The sequence below is a fragment of the Neltuma alba genome, unplaced genomic scaffold, assembly GCF_004799145.2.
Source record: "Neltuma alba isolate B1F8T4 unplaced genomic scaffold, ASM479914v2 tig00012088_pilon, whole genome shotgun sequence".
NCBI lineage: Eukaryota > Viridiplantae > Streptophyta > Magnoliopsida > Fabales > Fabaceae > Neltuma > Neltuma alba.
This window is the reverse complement of record NW_021636646.1, coordinates 307,761-326,009: the sequence shown is the minus strand read 5'-3', so window position 1 is coordinate 326,009 and position 18,249 is coordinate 307,761. Positions and strand designations below refer to the sequence as shown.

The 18,249-nt window shown below is 35.3% G+C and overlaps 2 protein-coding genes across 2 annotated transcripts; both read left to right on the top strand.

Annotated features, from left to right (window-relative positions):
• The first annotated feature begins 1,971 nt into the window (after positions 1–1,971).
• LOC114722275 (2-keto-3-deoxy-L-rhamnonate aldolase-like) lies at positions 1,972–2,778 on the top strand. Its single transcript, XM_028908264.1, has one exon. The coding sequence runs from the start codon at positions 1,972–1,974 to the stop codon at positions 2,776–2,778; it is 807 nt and encodes a 268-aa protein (XP_028764097.1).
• A 9,434-nt stretch (positions 2,779–12,212) lies between these two features.
• On the top strand, positions 12,213–13,157 carry LOC114722274 (2-keto-3-deoxy-L-rhamnonate aldolase-like). The gene has a single exon (XM_028908262.1). The coding sequence runs from the start codon at positions 12,213–12,215 to the stop codon at positions 13,155–13,157; it is 945 nt and encodes a 314-aa protein (XP_028764095.1).
• Positions 13,158–18,249: the final 5,092 nt, after the last annotated feature.

The following is an 18,249-nucleotide window of genomic DNA, read 5'->3' as shown; positions in this document are numbered from 1 at the left end:
GGTCAATAAAATAATTAACAGGGAAAAATGATGCCAACTGCCAAGCCAGTAAATTCCCTTCTTGATGGGCATTCATGTGAGCATGCGTTGCGGGATAAAAACCCCCCATATTTACCTTTTTTTTATTTTTTTTCCTAAAGTATAAGTATTCTCTTATTAAAGGCAATCTTATTCGAGGCACTGTCGGGCATTAAATGTAAGCACCTCTCCCAGCGGGGATTCGAATCTTAGTTTACTATGTTGTGGAAGACTAATCCTTTCTGTTATACTCAACTTTTGTTAGTTTTTTTTTTTTTAAACTTTTCACTGTGCGCCATGTGAGCCTCGTTTGTGTTGTTCTAATGCCGAGGCCCAATTCCCTTGTTTTCCCTTTTTTTTGGACCTGATCCCTGGGTCCTGGGAGCCCAGTGTATTATGGTGATAGTTTGCCGTTGAGTTTTAAAATAAGACATTGGGCCCCCACCCGCTAATGTTCTTTGATCACCCAGTGTGATAAATATCATCTCACATGGGTCACTCCCCTCATGTGCGTTGTGATTACGAGGCTGTTTGAGAGTTTTTTTTTTTTTTTACTCTTAAAAAAAATAAATTCTGAAAAAAATAATTTTAAAATTTTAAAATCTCAAATCAGAAATTATTATAAAAATGTATTATCATTTATTTTTTAAGTGTAGTAAATAAGATTTGGAATTTTGAAATTCAAAGTTTATTTTTTTTGGATTTTCCCTTTAAAAATGAAAGATAAACTATTGTATTGCATTATCATCACTTAATATAATTCTGAACATCTGTGATCCCTCTTCTGTTATTTTTCAGGGAAACAAATGTTACCAAAACTGATATTGTTTGCTTTTATTTTGATATTTGATGATATTTTAAATACTTATCAAATGGCTGGTGGATAGAAATTAAAATCCCTATAATCAATATTTATTTTGTATTCATGGAAGACCACTGCAGGAGTAAAGAAAAGAAAATAAATACAGACCAGTGAATGAGTGAATAGAACGACCAAAGCACGAGACTTCACTGGCAAATTCTTTTCCGGCCGGCCACCTAATCTTAGGATTAATAGAACGACCCCATTGAAAGAGTGATGAGGCAGCACGGATAAACTGTTGATGATATTCGTCGAAGCTCAGCAGCGATCGAGAAACAGAAAATAGTGAATGATCCAGCCATTAATCAGGACAAGTCCAAAAGAAAGACGTCAATCAGAACTCGTCTCCTTCAAAATCACATTAAGCGAAATAGAGAAATACTCGATAAGCTGCTAGAAAAGCATTCAAGCATAAAAGTACCCAAATTATATTGGCTTCTTACACATGTGTACAGCAACCTGCAAATTAATTAATGGAAGGAGAACAATCATGGAAACTGGAAAGACCCCAACCATGCGGGCGCGTGAATCTTGATATATAACAAATTGAAGTTACAGTAAAACTGACAGGCAGCTCATATCATTGATCTCATATATTATACACGTTACACAAGGACGATGGTAGAGTTTAGAAGAAAAAACCAACAAAATACGTCCGAGAGTTAAGTTGTGTATAATACTAGTACAGAACAAGTGTGATTTCAAATAAGGGACGATATATAATTGGATCTGCGTATCCCAAAGCTGCGGGAAAATGAATGATTGGGAAAACGAGAAAGGAGTGTGCAAAGCGAGTTGAAAAATTATTGACGACAAAACAGGTGTGGTAGTTAGATTATAAAGATGTGCAGCACACAACATCCTTCTGCTGCCCTGCCACTCCTCTTCTCTCTACCCATACTCACTTCATTACTCAGTATATCAATATTACCCCACTAGGGACCCACCACCTGTGAATCATTTCGTGCGCGCCTGCACTATCCTATAAATACCCCGGTCCTTGCTTTTCAAGGTTCAACTCAACAAACACACTCTTCTTCTTCTTATAAACCATTACTTCTAATTAATTAAGCTTCCAGCCTTCTTTCGAAATGGCAAGCACCCAGAAGTCCCTCAAGGCTCGCCTGCAAAATGGCGAAGTCCTGTATGGGATCGCCCTCCTTAGCTTCTCACCTACCATGGCAGAAATAGCTGCCTTTGCCGGCTATGACTTCGTCCTCATTGACATGGAGCATGGGTTCGGTGGCATCGCTGACGCCTTGCCCTGCATCCACGCCGTTTCCGCCGCCAACACTCCGGTGATCATCCGCGTTCCCGAGAACTCACATGTGTGGGTCAAGAAAGTTCTCGATCTTGGCCCTCAGGGCATAGTCTTCCCATTCATCAACGACGCCGATCAGGCCAGAAAGGCCGTATCGCACTGCCGTTATCCCACCAAGGGAGTGCGGGGGGTGGCCACTCCCATTGTTAGGGCGTCCAAGTCCGGCATCGACGAGCACTACGCGGAGCACTACGAGAAGGACCTGCTTATTATGTGCCAGGTAGAGACGGAGGAGTCGGTAAACAACGCGGAGAAGATCGCGGCTGTGGACGGGGTAGACGCCGTCATGGTGGGTCCTTATGACCTGAGCGCCAGCGTCGGGTGCATGTCCAACCCAAATGCTCAGAAAGTGAAGGATCTGCTGAGGAGCATGGAGAGGACTGTACTGTCCTCTAAGAAAAACGAAAACGGAGGCCCATTTTTGGCTGCATTTGCAATCGGAGCAGATGGGTCGGAGGACTTCCGAAGGCGAGGGTACCAGTGCATTCGTGGGGCCTGTGACGTCGTGGCGTTTAAGAATGCCTGCCTTGCCGACGTGAGGAAGTTTAAGAAGGGCTTGGTCAGCTCCAGTCATTGACATCTACCTGGGCATTAATTCGTCAGTTGTGCCATATGCAGCAAAATAAGCTTTGAGGTGCTTGAGGTCAATAGGCCATGCACGTTCAGTCATTTTGTTCAGTGTCATGGCTGGAAGTTTATGTTAATTTTGTTATATTTTTACCATGAAATTATCAATTTTTATGCCAGAATAATTTTGCGAAATTTTTATAATAGAAATCATATCGTGTCGTGGAGATCGGAGAAACAATCCTTTTCCTTCAGGCATACCAATCCGCCTTGGAGGCCATATGCTCATGAACGTATGCTTTGCCGCCGACTGTTGTGCAGTCCTCGCACGGAATCATAGCTGCAGCGCTCCCGCACCAACACATATAATTTTTAAATTTTTTATGATTTTTTCAAAAAAAAAAAGCTTTTTTTTTAAAAAAATTATAAAAAATTCAACGTCACTAATTTTGCGTAGAGTCTGATGATTAAAAAAAATTTTGGAGATTGGAGCATTTCAAGGGATATTAAAGAGTGGAACATTAGAAGCCCCTTGCCTAGTTTTTTTTTTTTGGGGGGGGGGGGATAGATTGCGGACAAACATTCAAGAATTAAATACTCCGCCGGGACCAATGTGTCGTTGGCATCTGCATGATGCCTGTGTGCGTGCGTGTTAATGCTTATGGGTCAGTTGCCATGATTTCCGTGGTGAGGCCTGAACCGATGAGCAGTGAGGTAAATTAATGATTAATTTAATTCACCACGATCTGGGGGTTATCTATAATTATAATCGATCTGGGGACTCAGGTCTGCCTACCATCAGGTAGATTTTGAAGCATGGATTTTATCGATGAGGCCTGTTTAATTTTAGTGTGCCTAGTTAATTAGCCTGCTTGGTTTGAAATGTGTACTTCGGTCCTAAATATAACATTTGTTTTATTTAATTGTGAAAACCAAGAAAAATAATTGCATTGATAATATTTATTTATGTGTAACTTGTGTGTCCCTGTGCAGCATTTCCCAAAATGCCCATAAAAGTATTGAGTGTGTGATATGAGAGGGTGAAAATAATCGTGGCATAGACAAAATGGGTCAATATAATGCCCTGTATTAAAGGCTAAATCACATCCATCGCATTGGAGGGAGCATAATAAAAGTATACATACTCCTCTGTACTTAATGTAAGACTATTTAATTATTTTGATTAGATTAAAAGGCTAGTTAAGTTAAATAATAATAAATATAACTTCTTTTTTTTTTGAAAATACCCTCAGTTAAAACCTTTTTTTAAGAAACTGACATTTTTTTTCAAAAAAAGTAGACTTTGGTTAACTCTCCTTCAACGTCTGCACTAATTCCATCCCAACTTGTTGGTTTCCCAAAATACCTTCAGTTAAAACTTTTTAAAATTGCGTTGTTATAGTCTACTCGTTAAATTATTTTATTAAAAATTATAAAACAGTAGAATTGAATGTGTGTAGAATTAATAAGTAGTAAGTATTAATCACTCTATAAAATATATAGGTGTATTATTAAGTTATTACTGTTGTATTTAATTATTTTTAAGAAACAATTAATAGGGATAATTTGAGAAAAAATGATAAATATAAAAAATAGTTTCTACATTTATGATCAATATCAACTCCCTGATTATATCTTATATTAGAGACGGGAAGAGTAGTATTCACAATCCAGTCTTTTTTATATCGGGACTTTTTAAAAGAAATGGGTAGTCACATGCTTAGTTATTGTATGGAGTACTAATTGAGTTTTCGTAGGATTACCGTTCCATCAGTTTTATAGGCATGCATTTAATTATGAGTGATTATTTTTCAAACTGTGCTTTTAAATAGTATGAGCAAAATTGCAATGTTTTTATTCATATGTGAGATTAGTGATTTGATTGCGGGGGTGCTTGGATGAAACCAAACCATGGTTTGAAGAATAGCTTCTGGAGAATAGATTAAGGGGAGAATATATTTTGTTAAAAAGTAATTATAAGAAGTAAGAGTGTTCGGATATTTGTTATCGGAAGTATTTTTTATATATACGAATTACTAAAAAAGACACAAGTTAATATAATAATTATATAAAAAAATAGATTTTACGATATATTTTAATTTGAAGGAATAAAATTATTAATAATATATTTTTTACCAACATAATTAATAATACATAAGATAATATAATTAATATGTGTATATATATTTATAAGATATAAGATTAAATATACTTATAAACAAATAATTGAGGGATGTTAAAGTCATATTATTGTTGAGATCTACTCTGACAAGCACGATCATACTCTCCAATTTAAACCAAAAGCAGAATAGATTCACTTCTCCTGAAACCATGGTTTTACGTAGGGGTGTTCAAGGCCGGCCCGTCCCGGTCGGCCCGTTCCGGTCCCGATTTTATTGGGACGGGACGGATCCGTCCCGAAATTTTTCGGGACGGGACACGAGACGGGGTCGTCCCGTCCCGGTCCCGTCCCGGTTCCTTTTAAAAAAAATTAATTTTTTAATTTTTTATATAATATCATTTTTTTCATATTTTTTTAAGATTTGAGACTATTATATGGAACTATGGATATATTTATTTAGAGTTTTTATATTTGTTAATGATTTGAGATTATTGATGATTAGAATTTTTAGCAAGTTTTTATTGTGTTAAAAGCTTTTGTTTAAAGTTTTAATAACTATTATATGTAATATTTTGAGCTTTTGTTTAAGAGTGCCCAAACAAATAAAAAAGATGTTTTTATAAGATTTAAGCTCAAAAAAATATAATTAAAAAAATCAGATTTTTTTAAAAAAATAAAAAATAATAATTTCGGGACGTCCCGTCCCGTCCCGACCGGGCCGGGACACGGGACAGAAAATCTGTCCCGTACTGTTCACCGGGACGGAATCGGGACGGGCCTGTCCCAGTCCCGATCCGTCCCGTGAACACCCCTAGTTTTACGCTCCAAAACCATGGTTTCGACCTAAACCATGGTTTCGAATTATTTCTTTAAAATTGATGCTGTTTGGGTGACATCCCATCCAAACCATGGTTTTACCTCCCAAACTATGGTATTGAGGGGCACCCAAACAAGCCCGTATATTTTTATTGGTCCAAGGGAGGTTGTTAGAGATGATTTATGTAAGAGATTGAAGGGAGTAATATAAGAATCGACCACTCCAGCTCAAACATGAAGCACTTTCTATTTGGGCACAATAGAGAGACACTTAAAGTCAATTTAACTCATGGGGGCCACCCTTGAGCGGGGCATTTACAATTAAAAAAAAATCACATATCATTAACCTTTTAAATGATAATCATCCAGTCCTCAATACTCCTCCAGTTCAAAACATAAACTAAACTTTATCTATTACGTTTATTAAGAAACTAATTAAAATCAATTTAAAACAATAAATGTGTAAGGCATATATTTGTTTTTTCTTATATACCCTTATTAATGAAGAGAGTAAGTAAAAGATGTAATAAATGAATTAAAGAGAAAAGAGAATATATGGGGTAAAATTGAAAAAGAACTCATTAAATGCTTGGACAAAAGTGAATGTTATCTTATAAAAAAACTAACCCCTATAAAAAAGTTTAGCTTATATTTTGAACCAGGGGAGTATAAAAACCTAGTTGTTGAATTGATATTAATCCTAAATATAATACATATTTCTTATATTTTTTTTTTTTTTTAAATTACCCATATTGATGCTTATTCGATCATAATCAAATGGGAGAGAAAAGAATAATATCAATAAAGATGATTATGATATTTTAAGAAAAACATATCACATTTTTTATAATTAACTAATTTTACTTAACTTTCTTAATCTAATTAAATTAGTTAAATAAATATTATATCAAAGACAAGAAGAATACATATATAACTGATTGCAACCATGATAAAAAAATCTCTCAATCACTTATAATATCTCAAATAAGTAAATTATTTTTATGTTCAAAACTCCGATGCCAACAGTCATTTATTTGACACTCCCAAGAAGGAGAAATTGTCACTGTAACACTTTTCGAGAGATTCTATCCACTTATTTAATACAGAACCTTTTTAAATATTAATATATTAAATTTATTTTTTTATAGTAATTATGTTTACAAAATAATTATTATTGGAGACCATTGGCGTTATGGTTAGAATACTAAAAATATATTTTTCTTAATTAGACGAACAAACTGAAATACTTATAAAGTCAGATGGCTACTAAACCACACGAAGCAAAAATAATTATGGAGATACGCCGAGATCCAGTATGAAATCGAATATAATAATGGTGGTACTGCGTCAGTCGCGTGCGTGTTCTCAGGTGTGGGCAGCAAATGAAGTGGGTGGTGGGTTTATAAATGTAACGAAGGCTCAGTATTAGGTAGAGTTTTAGTTGTCCATACTCCATTCATATATATACCACCACAAGATCACTGGCTCCATGGACGCCCTCAAATCTAATCCATGAATGCATAGTTAATTAATCTCTCCGTTATTAATTACTCATAAATAACACCTAAATATAGTAATTCGTGTAAATTAAAAAAAAAAAGGCCAGTTCAATATAATTGAGGAGCCGGGATCTTCAGAAAATGTCGCCCATATATTTCCAGACAAGCGTCTTCAAACTCCCGATAGACGATGCCTAGTCAAAAAAAGATCTTCCTACCAAAGGCAATCTCTATTTACTGTATAAACTCACGTGGATGACTGTTTTAAAGAATATTTTAATAGAAACTAAGTCATAATTTCAAAAATAATTTTAAAGTGTACAAAATAAGTATATGAAAAGAGTTTTGTCTCAATTTATGTAAAAATACTTTTAAAAAGTATTTATGGAGGTTCCAAACACCCCTTAGTTGATTAATTGATGCATTGGGTGCGTGTGATAGAGCCCGCGGACGTTGTCGTTTTGTGAGTGATTTGCAATCAAGAACGATCAGCTAATTAAGGGCGTAGTCGTGTTTTCTCAAATAATGGCTCAACTTGGCTGGGAATGCAATCAACTATTCAGTTTCTCGATGGATAACGAACACTTTAAAAGCCCCAGTAACCTGCAACGCCCCATTAAAACGCAAACAACCAGGCACTGCAATACACAGCCCTCGCCACCATTAGTTTCTCTTCTCGAATGAACCATCGCCACTAGTTTCTAGTTACTTGATGGGAGGGCTTGCCGGTTGCCAGTCCCTTGTGGTCTCACATGGTCCTATCAGAGTCCAACGGAGCATATCCATTCCTGTTATTAGATTACCACAATGTTCATCCAAAAGGAGTAAACGTAGTTGTATATACGTTAGAAGATGAGTGAGGGCAGTTGGGACCGTGGCTGAATCCAGATTTGGAGAGTTTGGCAACTCTTAGAATCACTTAAAAAAAAATATTTTCGTAAAATCATTTGCAGTATGTAACAATTTCATGCTCAACTTCATTTAATAAACCATGGCTGGCTAATTAATTAAGCTCGACGTCACAAATGTTCATATAAGCACGGCAAAAAAAAATTAATTTCCAGTGGAGATGCCACCGCATATAATTTGTGATTTATTGAAGGCAATTTTTCAAAGGTAACCTACACACCTTCGAGAGAGGATAATGGAGGCTAGGAAACAGTGGTTTGATCTAATAACAAAACGTGTTACTCCATCACAACATACCAGCTAAATTCTACATTCATTGTTACTCTTCCGGTTCTCAATGTACTATCTCTAATTTTTAATATAAAACATCGTTTGATTTTTATTTTAGTTTCAAATATAAGATACCAATCCATTTTGTCTCTTATATTTATGTATTTTTTTTCAAGATAGTCCTTCTAATAATAGTAGTTCTCGCCAATATACTTGATTAGTAAGGATATTTTAGAAAAAACAATACCTATTTGTTAGAAATAACTAACTTAACTTATTTTTTTAATCTATTCAAATTAGTTAACCAGCTTTTATATTTAGGACCGGAAGTAGTAATGCCTAATTATTGATTTGATCTTGGTCTTAAATATAAGATTTATTATTCATATTTATCAACTTTTTATAAATTACTCCTATTGATATATACTCTCTCAACCATAATCAAATAGTAAAAAAAAGGGATATTAAATAAGATCATTATGATGTTTTTAGAAAAACATGTCATATTTTTTATAATTAACTAATTTAACTTCCTTACTGTAACTAAATTAGTTAAATATGTTTACATTAAGGACCGGAGGAGTATTAGAACAGACGTTGATGATCATTAGCACCCAAATAAAAACTGCCCTCAGGTGAAAAAATACAGTGCATAAGGGGAACTAACTAATACCGTTATTTAATTTCCCTTGAACATCAACGCGATGTATCTCTTGCAAGTGACGGTGTTATTAACGACGAAGTTGCACCATGCCCAATCTTTCTGCTTCTCGAAATATGCATGTCAGGCATCTGGCCGCATCGATCCCATTATATGATGCTGGATTTTCGTTTTCGTATTGTTGCTTTTGGTCCGGTTCTGTTGGCATTATGTTCCTTTAAACATCCGACTTGTTCGTGTTTAATTAATCCACACTGGGAAACAAATTATTTGATGGAATTTTAATTATTTCGCTTTCGAGGAAGAAGGAAGAATCAGGAAAACGAGTGTAAATATTGAAAGGATAAACAAAGCAATGATGTGCTCAAATTATCCTGTACTGTCTCAGACGACCACATGACAATTATTCCAGTATATATGGTCCCCGGAGTTGTTGAATTCCATTCTCTAGCTGCTTGCACGTGCTAACTGATACGTCTTTGATCTTCTTACTCCTCCCGAACCTATTTATATAATAAAACATTTGAAGAGACGGGCATTTGTAATTTTTTATATATAAGACGCCACATTAATCATGTATTATAATTTTTTCCTTTTATTCTTATTTAATACGGATGCGAGAAAGTAAGAATTTTTTTTGAGGACATGATTAATATGGATAAAGCAAGAAGCTTATTTGATTTTTAGATAGAGTTATTAGGTTTTAAAGTTCTCCTTAACTTATCCTTGTAATACTCCTAACAAATTAAATCATCTTACATTATATAAAAATTAAATACAACAAGAAGTTGGTGTATGTATGCACACCGAATTACATTTTTATAACAATACAAAGCACAAACATCACATCACATTTATGAGTTTTCAAACGATCAAGCAAGTGATGAACTTGATTAAGAGAATCTAATTATCGTATGCGGAGTTACAAAGGGTGAGTATAAATACTCTATTTAAATCGTCGCAAATCATTTTAAAAAAACACAATATTCTTGTAATTTTAAAATGAGTGCTGATTAAATGTATTTCATCATAATTAAACAGTTTAAAAGAATTTTAATATGATCACTGCACAGATATAAACCTTCTACTTGATCTTTGATCAATTTTCTGGTCTATTCCCTCATCTATATATATAAAGTCAGTTATGATTTCAATTATTTTATTTCTCATGAAGTTACTACTAAATTTATCAGTATTTTAGCTCACACATAGTTTGTTTGTTTGATTTCTCTCCTGATTGACACGCAAATCAGTTCTAATATTCCATTTCATGAATTTGAAATTTAATATCAAACTTCCAATGAATAACAGGGGAGGAGATATGAAAAGAATGTAAGCATTTCGATAAAGTATTGCTATATTAAAAATATAATATATAAATAAAAAAATTATTACCTCAAGTCTTTGATATAAGACCTAGTTGACTGGTTTGGAGAGATTAAAGAAGTTAGTTAAGTTAGTTATTTATAGTAAATAAATGTTATCTTCTCTAAAATGTCTTTATTAATTATATGTCTCCTAATTACAAATTGATAGAAACCCCTAAACATATGAGACTATTATATGACTTACTTGAGAAAAAATAAATAAATATTGAAGACAAAGTAAATTGAGGTTTTATGTTTATGACCAAATTAAAATAGTCAAACTACTCCTGCACTACCTCCGATCGTTCATATAAAAACCAATTGACTAATTTAAGTAAATTAAGAAAACTAGTTAAGTTAGTTATTTATAGTAAATAAGTATTGTCTTTCCTAAAATATCATTGCTAATGAAATACATTGACTAGAATTATCATTATCACAACAACTACTATGAGAAAAGGTGGATAAATATGAGAGACAAAATGGATTGGAATCTTATATTTAAGATCAAAATAAAAATCAAACAAATTTTCATATTAAGAACTAAAGGTAATCTTAAGAATCGGAGGTAGTGCATATTTATCCAAGGCCGCTCTATATCACTTGATTTTACTTGATAGAGTTTTTCGCGTACACCGCAAGATTTTTTATATGCAAAAAGAATAATGAACCAGAGAAAACTGATACTACCTCCAATCCTAAATACCACCTCTAGTACTTAACATAAAATCCTGTTTGATTTTTATTTTGGTCATAAATATATACAAGATCTCAATCAATTCTGTCTGTCATATTTATCTTTTTTTTCAAGATAATCTTTCTAATAATGATAGTTCTAACAAATAAACTTAATTAACAATAATATTTTAAGAAAGATAACACATATTTATTACAGATAACTAACTTAACTTATTTTATCAATCTATCCAAATTAGTCAATTAGTTCTTATATTTATGACTGGAAGTAGTATAAGAGTTAGCAAAACTTTAAATTTGGTCATAAATATAAGATTTCAATTTATTTTATTTTTATATTTATTTATTGTTTTCAAAATAGCTTTTGTATAAGTTGCACATGTTAGAGATTATATTAAATGGTAGTTTTAGCTGATATATATAATTAGTAAGAATATTTTAGGAAAGACAACACTTATTTATAACAGATAACTAATTTTAACAAATTTTTTAATCTACTGAAATTAATTAATTAGCTCTTAATAGTCAAATATTCAATATGATTCCACAAGATCTAGTTTCATTCAAGTAACAGATTCTAGCCAATTGAAAGGATCTTCTGATCAATCCAGAGATCATTTCGATTCCATTAGTAATGAGGATTCGGAATATCACACATTGATCAATTTGAAAATAATACATGGAGATGTATTATTATTCAAATTGAATTTGCGTCTGGCCTGTGATAATCAAGAAGCACGACGCATATAGGAATCATCAAAATACTACAATAATGGAGGTATCCACATCCTTCGACCAATCAGTTCGTGCCTGATTTTGGTAGTGGATCCACCCACCAAGTCCCAAGCATGCCCAGACTTCATTCCAGCACGCTCACCCTGAGAGCTGCCATCCACCACCAGAAATTAATGATTTATCTCTCATATCGATGATGAATTCATCAATATCATGCACGTCCATACCGCGGCCTCAAGCTCCCCTACCTATAAAACCTAGCTACCTTGCTCGCTTCTCCCTCAAGCGCTTCCCGCTTCTCAGAGATCCTCGCCACCCTCTCACTCTCTACTCTTTCCTCCTGCTAATATAATTAACTATCCCTCTCCAATGGAAAGTATCAACCACACCTACGGCCACTCCAATGGCGGCAACAACGGCCACACCAACGGTAACCATCCTCGTCACACCGCTACCAATGGGCAAGCACGCCACGACCAACCTAAATCCAAGTCCCTCAAAGCTCGCCTTCACGATGGGGAATGCCTTTATGGCATGTCCTTCCTGAGTTTCTCGCCGACGATGGCTGAAATAGCCGGGTGGGCCGGCTACGACTTCATCATAATCGACCTGGAACACGGCTTTGGCGGCATTTCGGAAGCCCTCCGCTGCATCCACGCCCTGACTTCCGCCAACACTCCCGTTATTGTTCGCGTGCCGGAGGTTAACCACGTGTGGGTCAAGAAAGTTCTTGACCTGGGCCCTCACGGCCTCATCTTCCCCTTGATCGACGGCCCAGAGACCGCCAAGAGAGCCGTGTCGTACTGCCGCTATCCGCCGGACGGAGTGCGAGGAGTGGCCACCCCCATCGTGAGGGCGTCGAGGTTCGGAATGGATCTCGATTACGCGTGGGACTACGCGAAGGACCTGCTGATATTGTGCCAGGTGGAAACGGAGGAGGCGGTAAACAACGTGGAGGGAATCGCCGGAGTGGAAGGAGTGGACGGCATCATGGTGGGGCCGTTGGACCTGAGTGCAAGCGTGGGGTGCTTGTCGGACCCGAGAAACGAGAAGGTGAGGGCGATGATGAGGAAGATAGAGAGCACCATTTTGGGGGCCAAGAGGAAGGAGGGCGGTGGGCCTTACTTGGCCGGAATGGCGCTGCCCTTCGACGGCCCCGACCAGTTCAAGAAGCGTGGGTATCAGCTGATTCGAGGGGCCACAGATGTTGGGCTGTTCAAGAACGTGTGCGTTGAAGACGTCAAAAGATTCAACCTCAACAAGGTGAAGGCCATTAATCAGGGAAACGATGCTGCTGATGCTGCTAGCCAGTAATTAATCAGTAAGCCAAATCACCCTTCTGCACTTTCTCACGAGAATCTAGTCATTGATATGAAGCTAGCGTGCTGCTTTTCTCTTCCTCGCGGACTCGTCGTTTCGCTCTGTTTTGGTTTGTGTCGGGTGGGAATCCTCTCACTCTCTGCCATATTTGTTACTTAATAATGTGTACCAATTTCACTGCTCTGCTAAATGTGATGTCGGACTCCGATCCAGCCTTTTGCTATTCCCAGGTGACTCCGTGTATCCATATTTAATTTCCCTTCGCCCGTTACTAGTTCCACAATCATACGGCATAGCGGCATGTCAAGGCCAACAAGCTACGCACTAACATATTAGCCCAGCACGAACACCAGGGAGCAAAATTGGACCGGATTTTACCGGATAAAACATTCAAATTCTACGTACAAATTAACCGTGCTACAAAACCATCCATCACCATCCTCTTGAATTTTTTTTCCTTGTATACTGGCTAAAAAAATAACTCAGCAAGAAATGATTCGAAGTTACCAGGTGACATACTTTGCATGAGGATGCAGAAGGAGTCGGAGTGCCGAGAGGATCAGGACCCTAGAAAGGGGGTCACCCTTGTATCACCCAAAAAAAAAAACAAAAAAAAAAAGAAATGATTCAAAGTTAGTGCTTATCATGGTGATGAGTATGAGTATTGTCATACTCATCAAATCTCAACCATTTAAATTTAATATCAACAATCGAAATTTAATATTTGATATTTTTGTTTTTTTTTAAATTTATTTTAATACGCGTATAATCCAAAATAAATGTAATTCCTTGACTGTAAGTTTTAAAAAAAATAAGTTTTTTATTTAAAAATTACTAATTAAGAATTTTAAACCTGATTTTAGATTGTTTGGATTTCACCGCAACAATAAGAATCATGATACTCATCTCTATATTGAGTGATGAAACTGGCTGCTAGTAGAAAGCATACTTGGTGTGATTCGTATGCATGATTAATGACTTGACATCGTAGAAATTCAGACAATGCATGTCTTTGGATTTAATAAACTTAAAAGATCATTTGAAGTTTTGCAAAAGAAAAAAACCACTCTTTTTATTTGACATGCCATGTGCACGAATCATGAACTCGCGATCCACGTTCAGGATTGAATTAGCAGTGATTGACCAACCTACTCGATGGACGTCGAATAAATTTAACAAAGGGCATGAATTATCAAACCTGATGAAAGTAAAGCTAGCATTAATTTGGGTTAGGGTGGCAAATAATTCCATCAATAATTTTAGCTTTAATATCTACAAGTGTATGCCTCTTTTTATTCCTATTTCCCTTAATTCAAAAACTACTTAGTTAATTTGATTAGAGTAATAAATTTGGTTAAAATATTTCATTATTGTAATAAGGGTTAATGTGTAAATATGTATATAAACTTATACTAAATGTGCGCCCGGCATCGTAAACAAACCTTGGGTGCAAAAATATCTATGATCATTTCAAAAAGTTGCAAAAATACCACGACCGTTAATTATTGTAACATTGACCGCTTGTTTGACTGAAAGTGTTGATGTGGATGCTGACATAGATGCTGATGTGGCTTAAAGGGTTGATAAAAAAGAGTGAAGGTGCAAATATACCTACAAGCTTGTCTCAAATATGTGCTTGACATTATAAACAAACATTTAGTGCAAAAATATCTATGATCATTTCAAAACAATTCCAACATGCTATAATTGTTTAGTTCATCAAAGATGACTTTATAATTCAAACTTTTGACTAAAAAAGGTGACACGGGCCCTAGGCTAGTATCTCAGTCTCCCTCTTTCAAGTGCACCTTGTTGTGCAACTTGTTCCTCCTTTCAAATGATTGTGTTTTAGTCTCCTTCCTATCCTGATGATGTTTTCTCCTCACCGTTGCATTTTCAGTGAAGAAAAACAAGCTGAAACTCTCCACAAAACTTACCCCTTTCATTTCATCTATCAAGGCCTCTCTTTTTCTAAGAAGCACAACACTATCCTCTCTTAATTGCTCTTGTCACGTCTCCTCTAGTTTGTAAAGAGGAGGGGTTACACTTGAAGGATGAAGACCGAAACACTAACTTAATGTCTGTCACATTGTTTGGTCAAAAGTTTGAGTTATACAATCATCTTTAATGAATTAAACAACTCTAGCATCTTATGGTTCTTTGAAATGATAATAGGTATTTTACACCATAGGTTTGTCATCTGTGTGTGGTGTCAGGTGCACATTTGACAAAAGTTCATAGGTCTCACTCTTTTTTGTCAGACTTTCTAAGCTAGGTCAGTATCCATATCAACACTTTCGATCAAACAAGCGGTTAACGTTATAATAATTAACGGTTGTGACATTTTTGCAACTTTTTGAAATAATCATGTATATTTTTGCATCCAAATTTTGTTTATAGTGCTAAATGTACACTTGGTATAAGTTTATAGGTATATTTGCACATTAACCCTCACAATAATAACACTTTTTAAAATACCTTTATTTTTACCCCCCCCCCCCCCCAAAAGTATTTGTCTCTCCTTCGTGGATCCTTTCTAGATGTTTTGGACCACAAGCCCGCTTAAATATTTTGGGCCTCCTTCTGCTGACTTGTCAACTGGTCCGAAGTATTTTGGTCTGCGTTTACGCCGACCTTTTCCTGTAAACCCCCACATGTTCTCAATTTTTAATATTCCAGATATCCTCGGGGCATTGGCAAATGGCAACCCTTTCTAATAATGGGAAATCCCTTTTGTTCCTCTGACGATACAACACTAATTCGATCTTCCTGCTAAATATTATTTCTAATTTTATCTTATTATCTTAATCAATTATTTCTCAATTTATCCTGCTATAAAATTATCTTTTAAAATTTTTCTAGTTTATTCTATATATTTTCATTTATTCAGTTACAAACAAATTTATTATCAGTAGTATTATTTCACGATTTTATAATTGAAATTTGGAATTAGCAAGTATGAAGGAGTGTAATATTTTTTTCCCAAGATGTTATTATTTATTTTATTCTTATAGAATACTTAGATTGATAATCAATTTCATTAATATAAAGATATTTTTTATCATACTTTATTCGTAAATCATGAAATGAAGAACAAAATCACGCATAAAAAATATTTTTCAGGAAAAAACTAAGTAGACAAATTTGAAAAATATGCCACGTATAAAAGATGATTAAAGTGGGCTTGGACTTTAGCAGAAACGTCAAATAGTGCGGCCCAGTGACTACAGTTATTCGGGCTTCCATGCGGGCCTTATTTGTTTCATCTGGCAAAACGGAAAAGTCAACAAAGATCCTGTCCAGTTGTTGGACTTGTATTTTTAGGTTTCAGCTTCTGGGACAGAGGGCGGTGCCTTCTCAATTTCATCCTGTAATTCATAAATAGCGCGTGTAAGCTCATTAATAATGCAACTTGTTAGAGTTTTTGTATTGTATATAAATGCATAGATTTTTTTTATAGAAGATATTTATTGTCGATTTGATTGTCTTAATTTATCCACATTTGCTTGTGCAGTACAGATTTAGAGGACATGGCTTCCAAATTCGATTGTTAATAGTGTTAATTTTATTGTCGTTTTTAGACATTTGAATTTATACGCGCGATATTTATATGTGGAACACGTGAGTACTTGACATAACACAGATCTCTGAATATTAGTCACTGTCTTTTCTTAAACTTGCTGCGGCATTAAATAAGTTGGAATCTATTCATTTATTTTTTTTTAAATGGAGAAGGAGTAGTTGCATTTATAGTAATGGTTCAGAAGAGCATCACCGATTAGGATAATCCACATGGGAGCGAGGAACACATGCATGTGTTGATATTAATATTCTGTTTTTTTGTCCGAAACCAAATATTTATGGTGACGGTGGGCGACAGAAGGCAATGGTCACTCAGATTTCCTAACGGTAACTTGCAAGCTAAGCCAAGAGGGGGCAGTTTCGTAATTACGAAACCATGCGGCTGTCCTGAGCAGATGATTTTGGTGGGGAAACGTAAGCACTTGGAGATTCCAAAAAATAAAAAGCCAGATTGAATAATAAACCGGTTGACATAGCGGTTTAAAAGTTAGTTGGTTAGATCGGAATCAACTCAGGATCCAACTGATCATATTAAAATAATATAATTTAATTAAAAATAACAAAATATAACAACATTAATAATCACTAATAACAAAATATAAGAAAATATAATAATAGTTTGATTGAAACAATAACAAAGTATAACAACATTGAGAATTTTGATTTTTATGGTTCAATATTAACTAAAATTGATAATCAATTATACCAAAATCATCATTAAAATTCATTTAAATCTATAGGAGCTAAGATATTAGGAGTTGAATGAGAAAAAAAAAGATAAATAATAATATAATCATCTAAATCAGTTTATTACTGGTTTTCACCAATTAATATCGGTTTGACCGGTTTTCTACTAGCTCAACTCTTCCTGATTCAATATCCAAACAGAATCGGACTGCTGGCGGGTTCACCTATTAAACCAGCCAGTTTGGTCCTTTTTTTTGTCCTCTGATTGCAATTGACTCGTTTGAGTGTGTGACGATTTGTTGGGATCATTATGAGTGGCTGTAAGATGCTTTCTACGGAGACAGCGGGTGAATTATGACGAATTTTCATGATTAATAAGACCAGTCACTACTCAAATCTTGCGTGACCCATTCTTTATAATTATAAATACCCACACAAACACGGACGCCATAAATTCCTAGCTACCCAATAACTCCAATCCAACTCATGGTTGTTAGGGTTTAAAGCCTCGTGGTTTTTTTTGGCTTGCTGCAGTCACTTGAAAAGTCATTAATATTTAATACCGAGTACTGGGACGCCAAGTTGGCAAGATACTGTTTATCTACTCTCAATCATGAACGAAGCAGAGCGTGGAGTCTGATGCCTGGGGTCAATCCATATGTGAAAACTGAAACTTTCCATATTATTTACTGCCGTGTCTGCGAATGGAAAGGGACGGGGAAAAAGTGGCAGATTAAAAAAGGGAAGAGAAACAGTGTGAACTGGGAAGTTACTATTTATGTTTATGTGAAGCAAACGCCTAACGGCCTTCCAGGTT

What these genes read in the sequence shown, in the direction of transcription:
- LOC114722275 (XM_028908264.1), top strand. Translation starts at nt 1,972, where the DNA reads ATGGCAAGCACCCAGAAGTCCCTCAAGGCTCGCCTGCAAAATGGCGAA.
- LOC114722274 (XM_028908262.1), top strand. Translation starts at nt 12,213, where the DNA reads ATGGAAAGTATCAACCACACCTACGGCCACTCCAATGGCGGCAACAAC.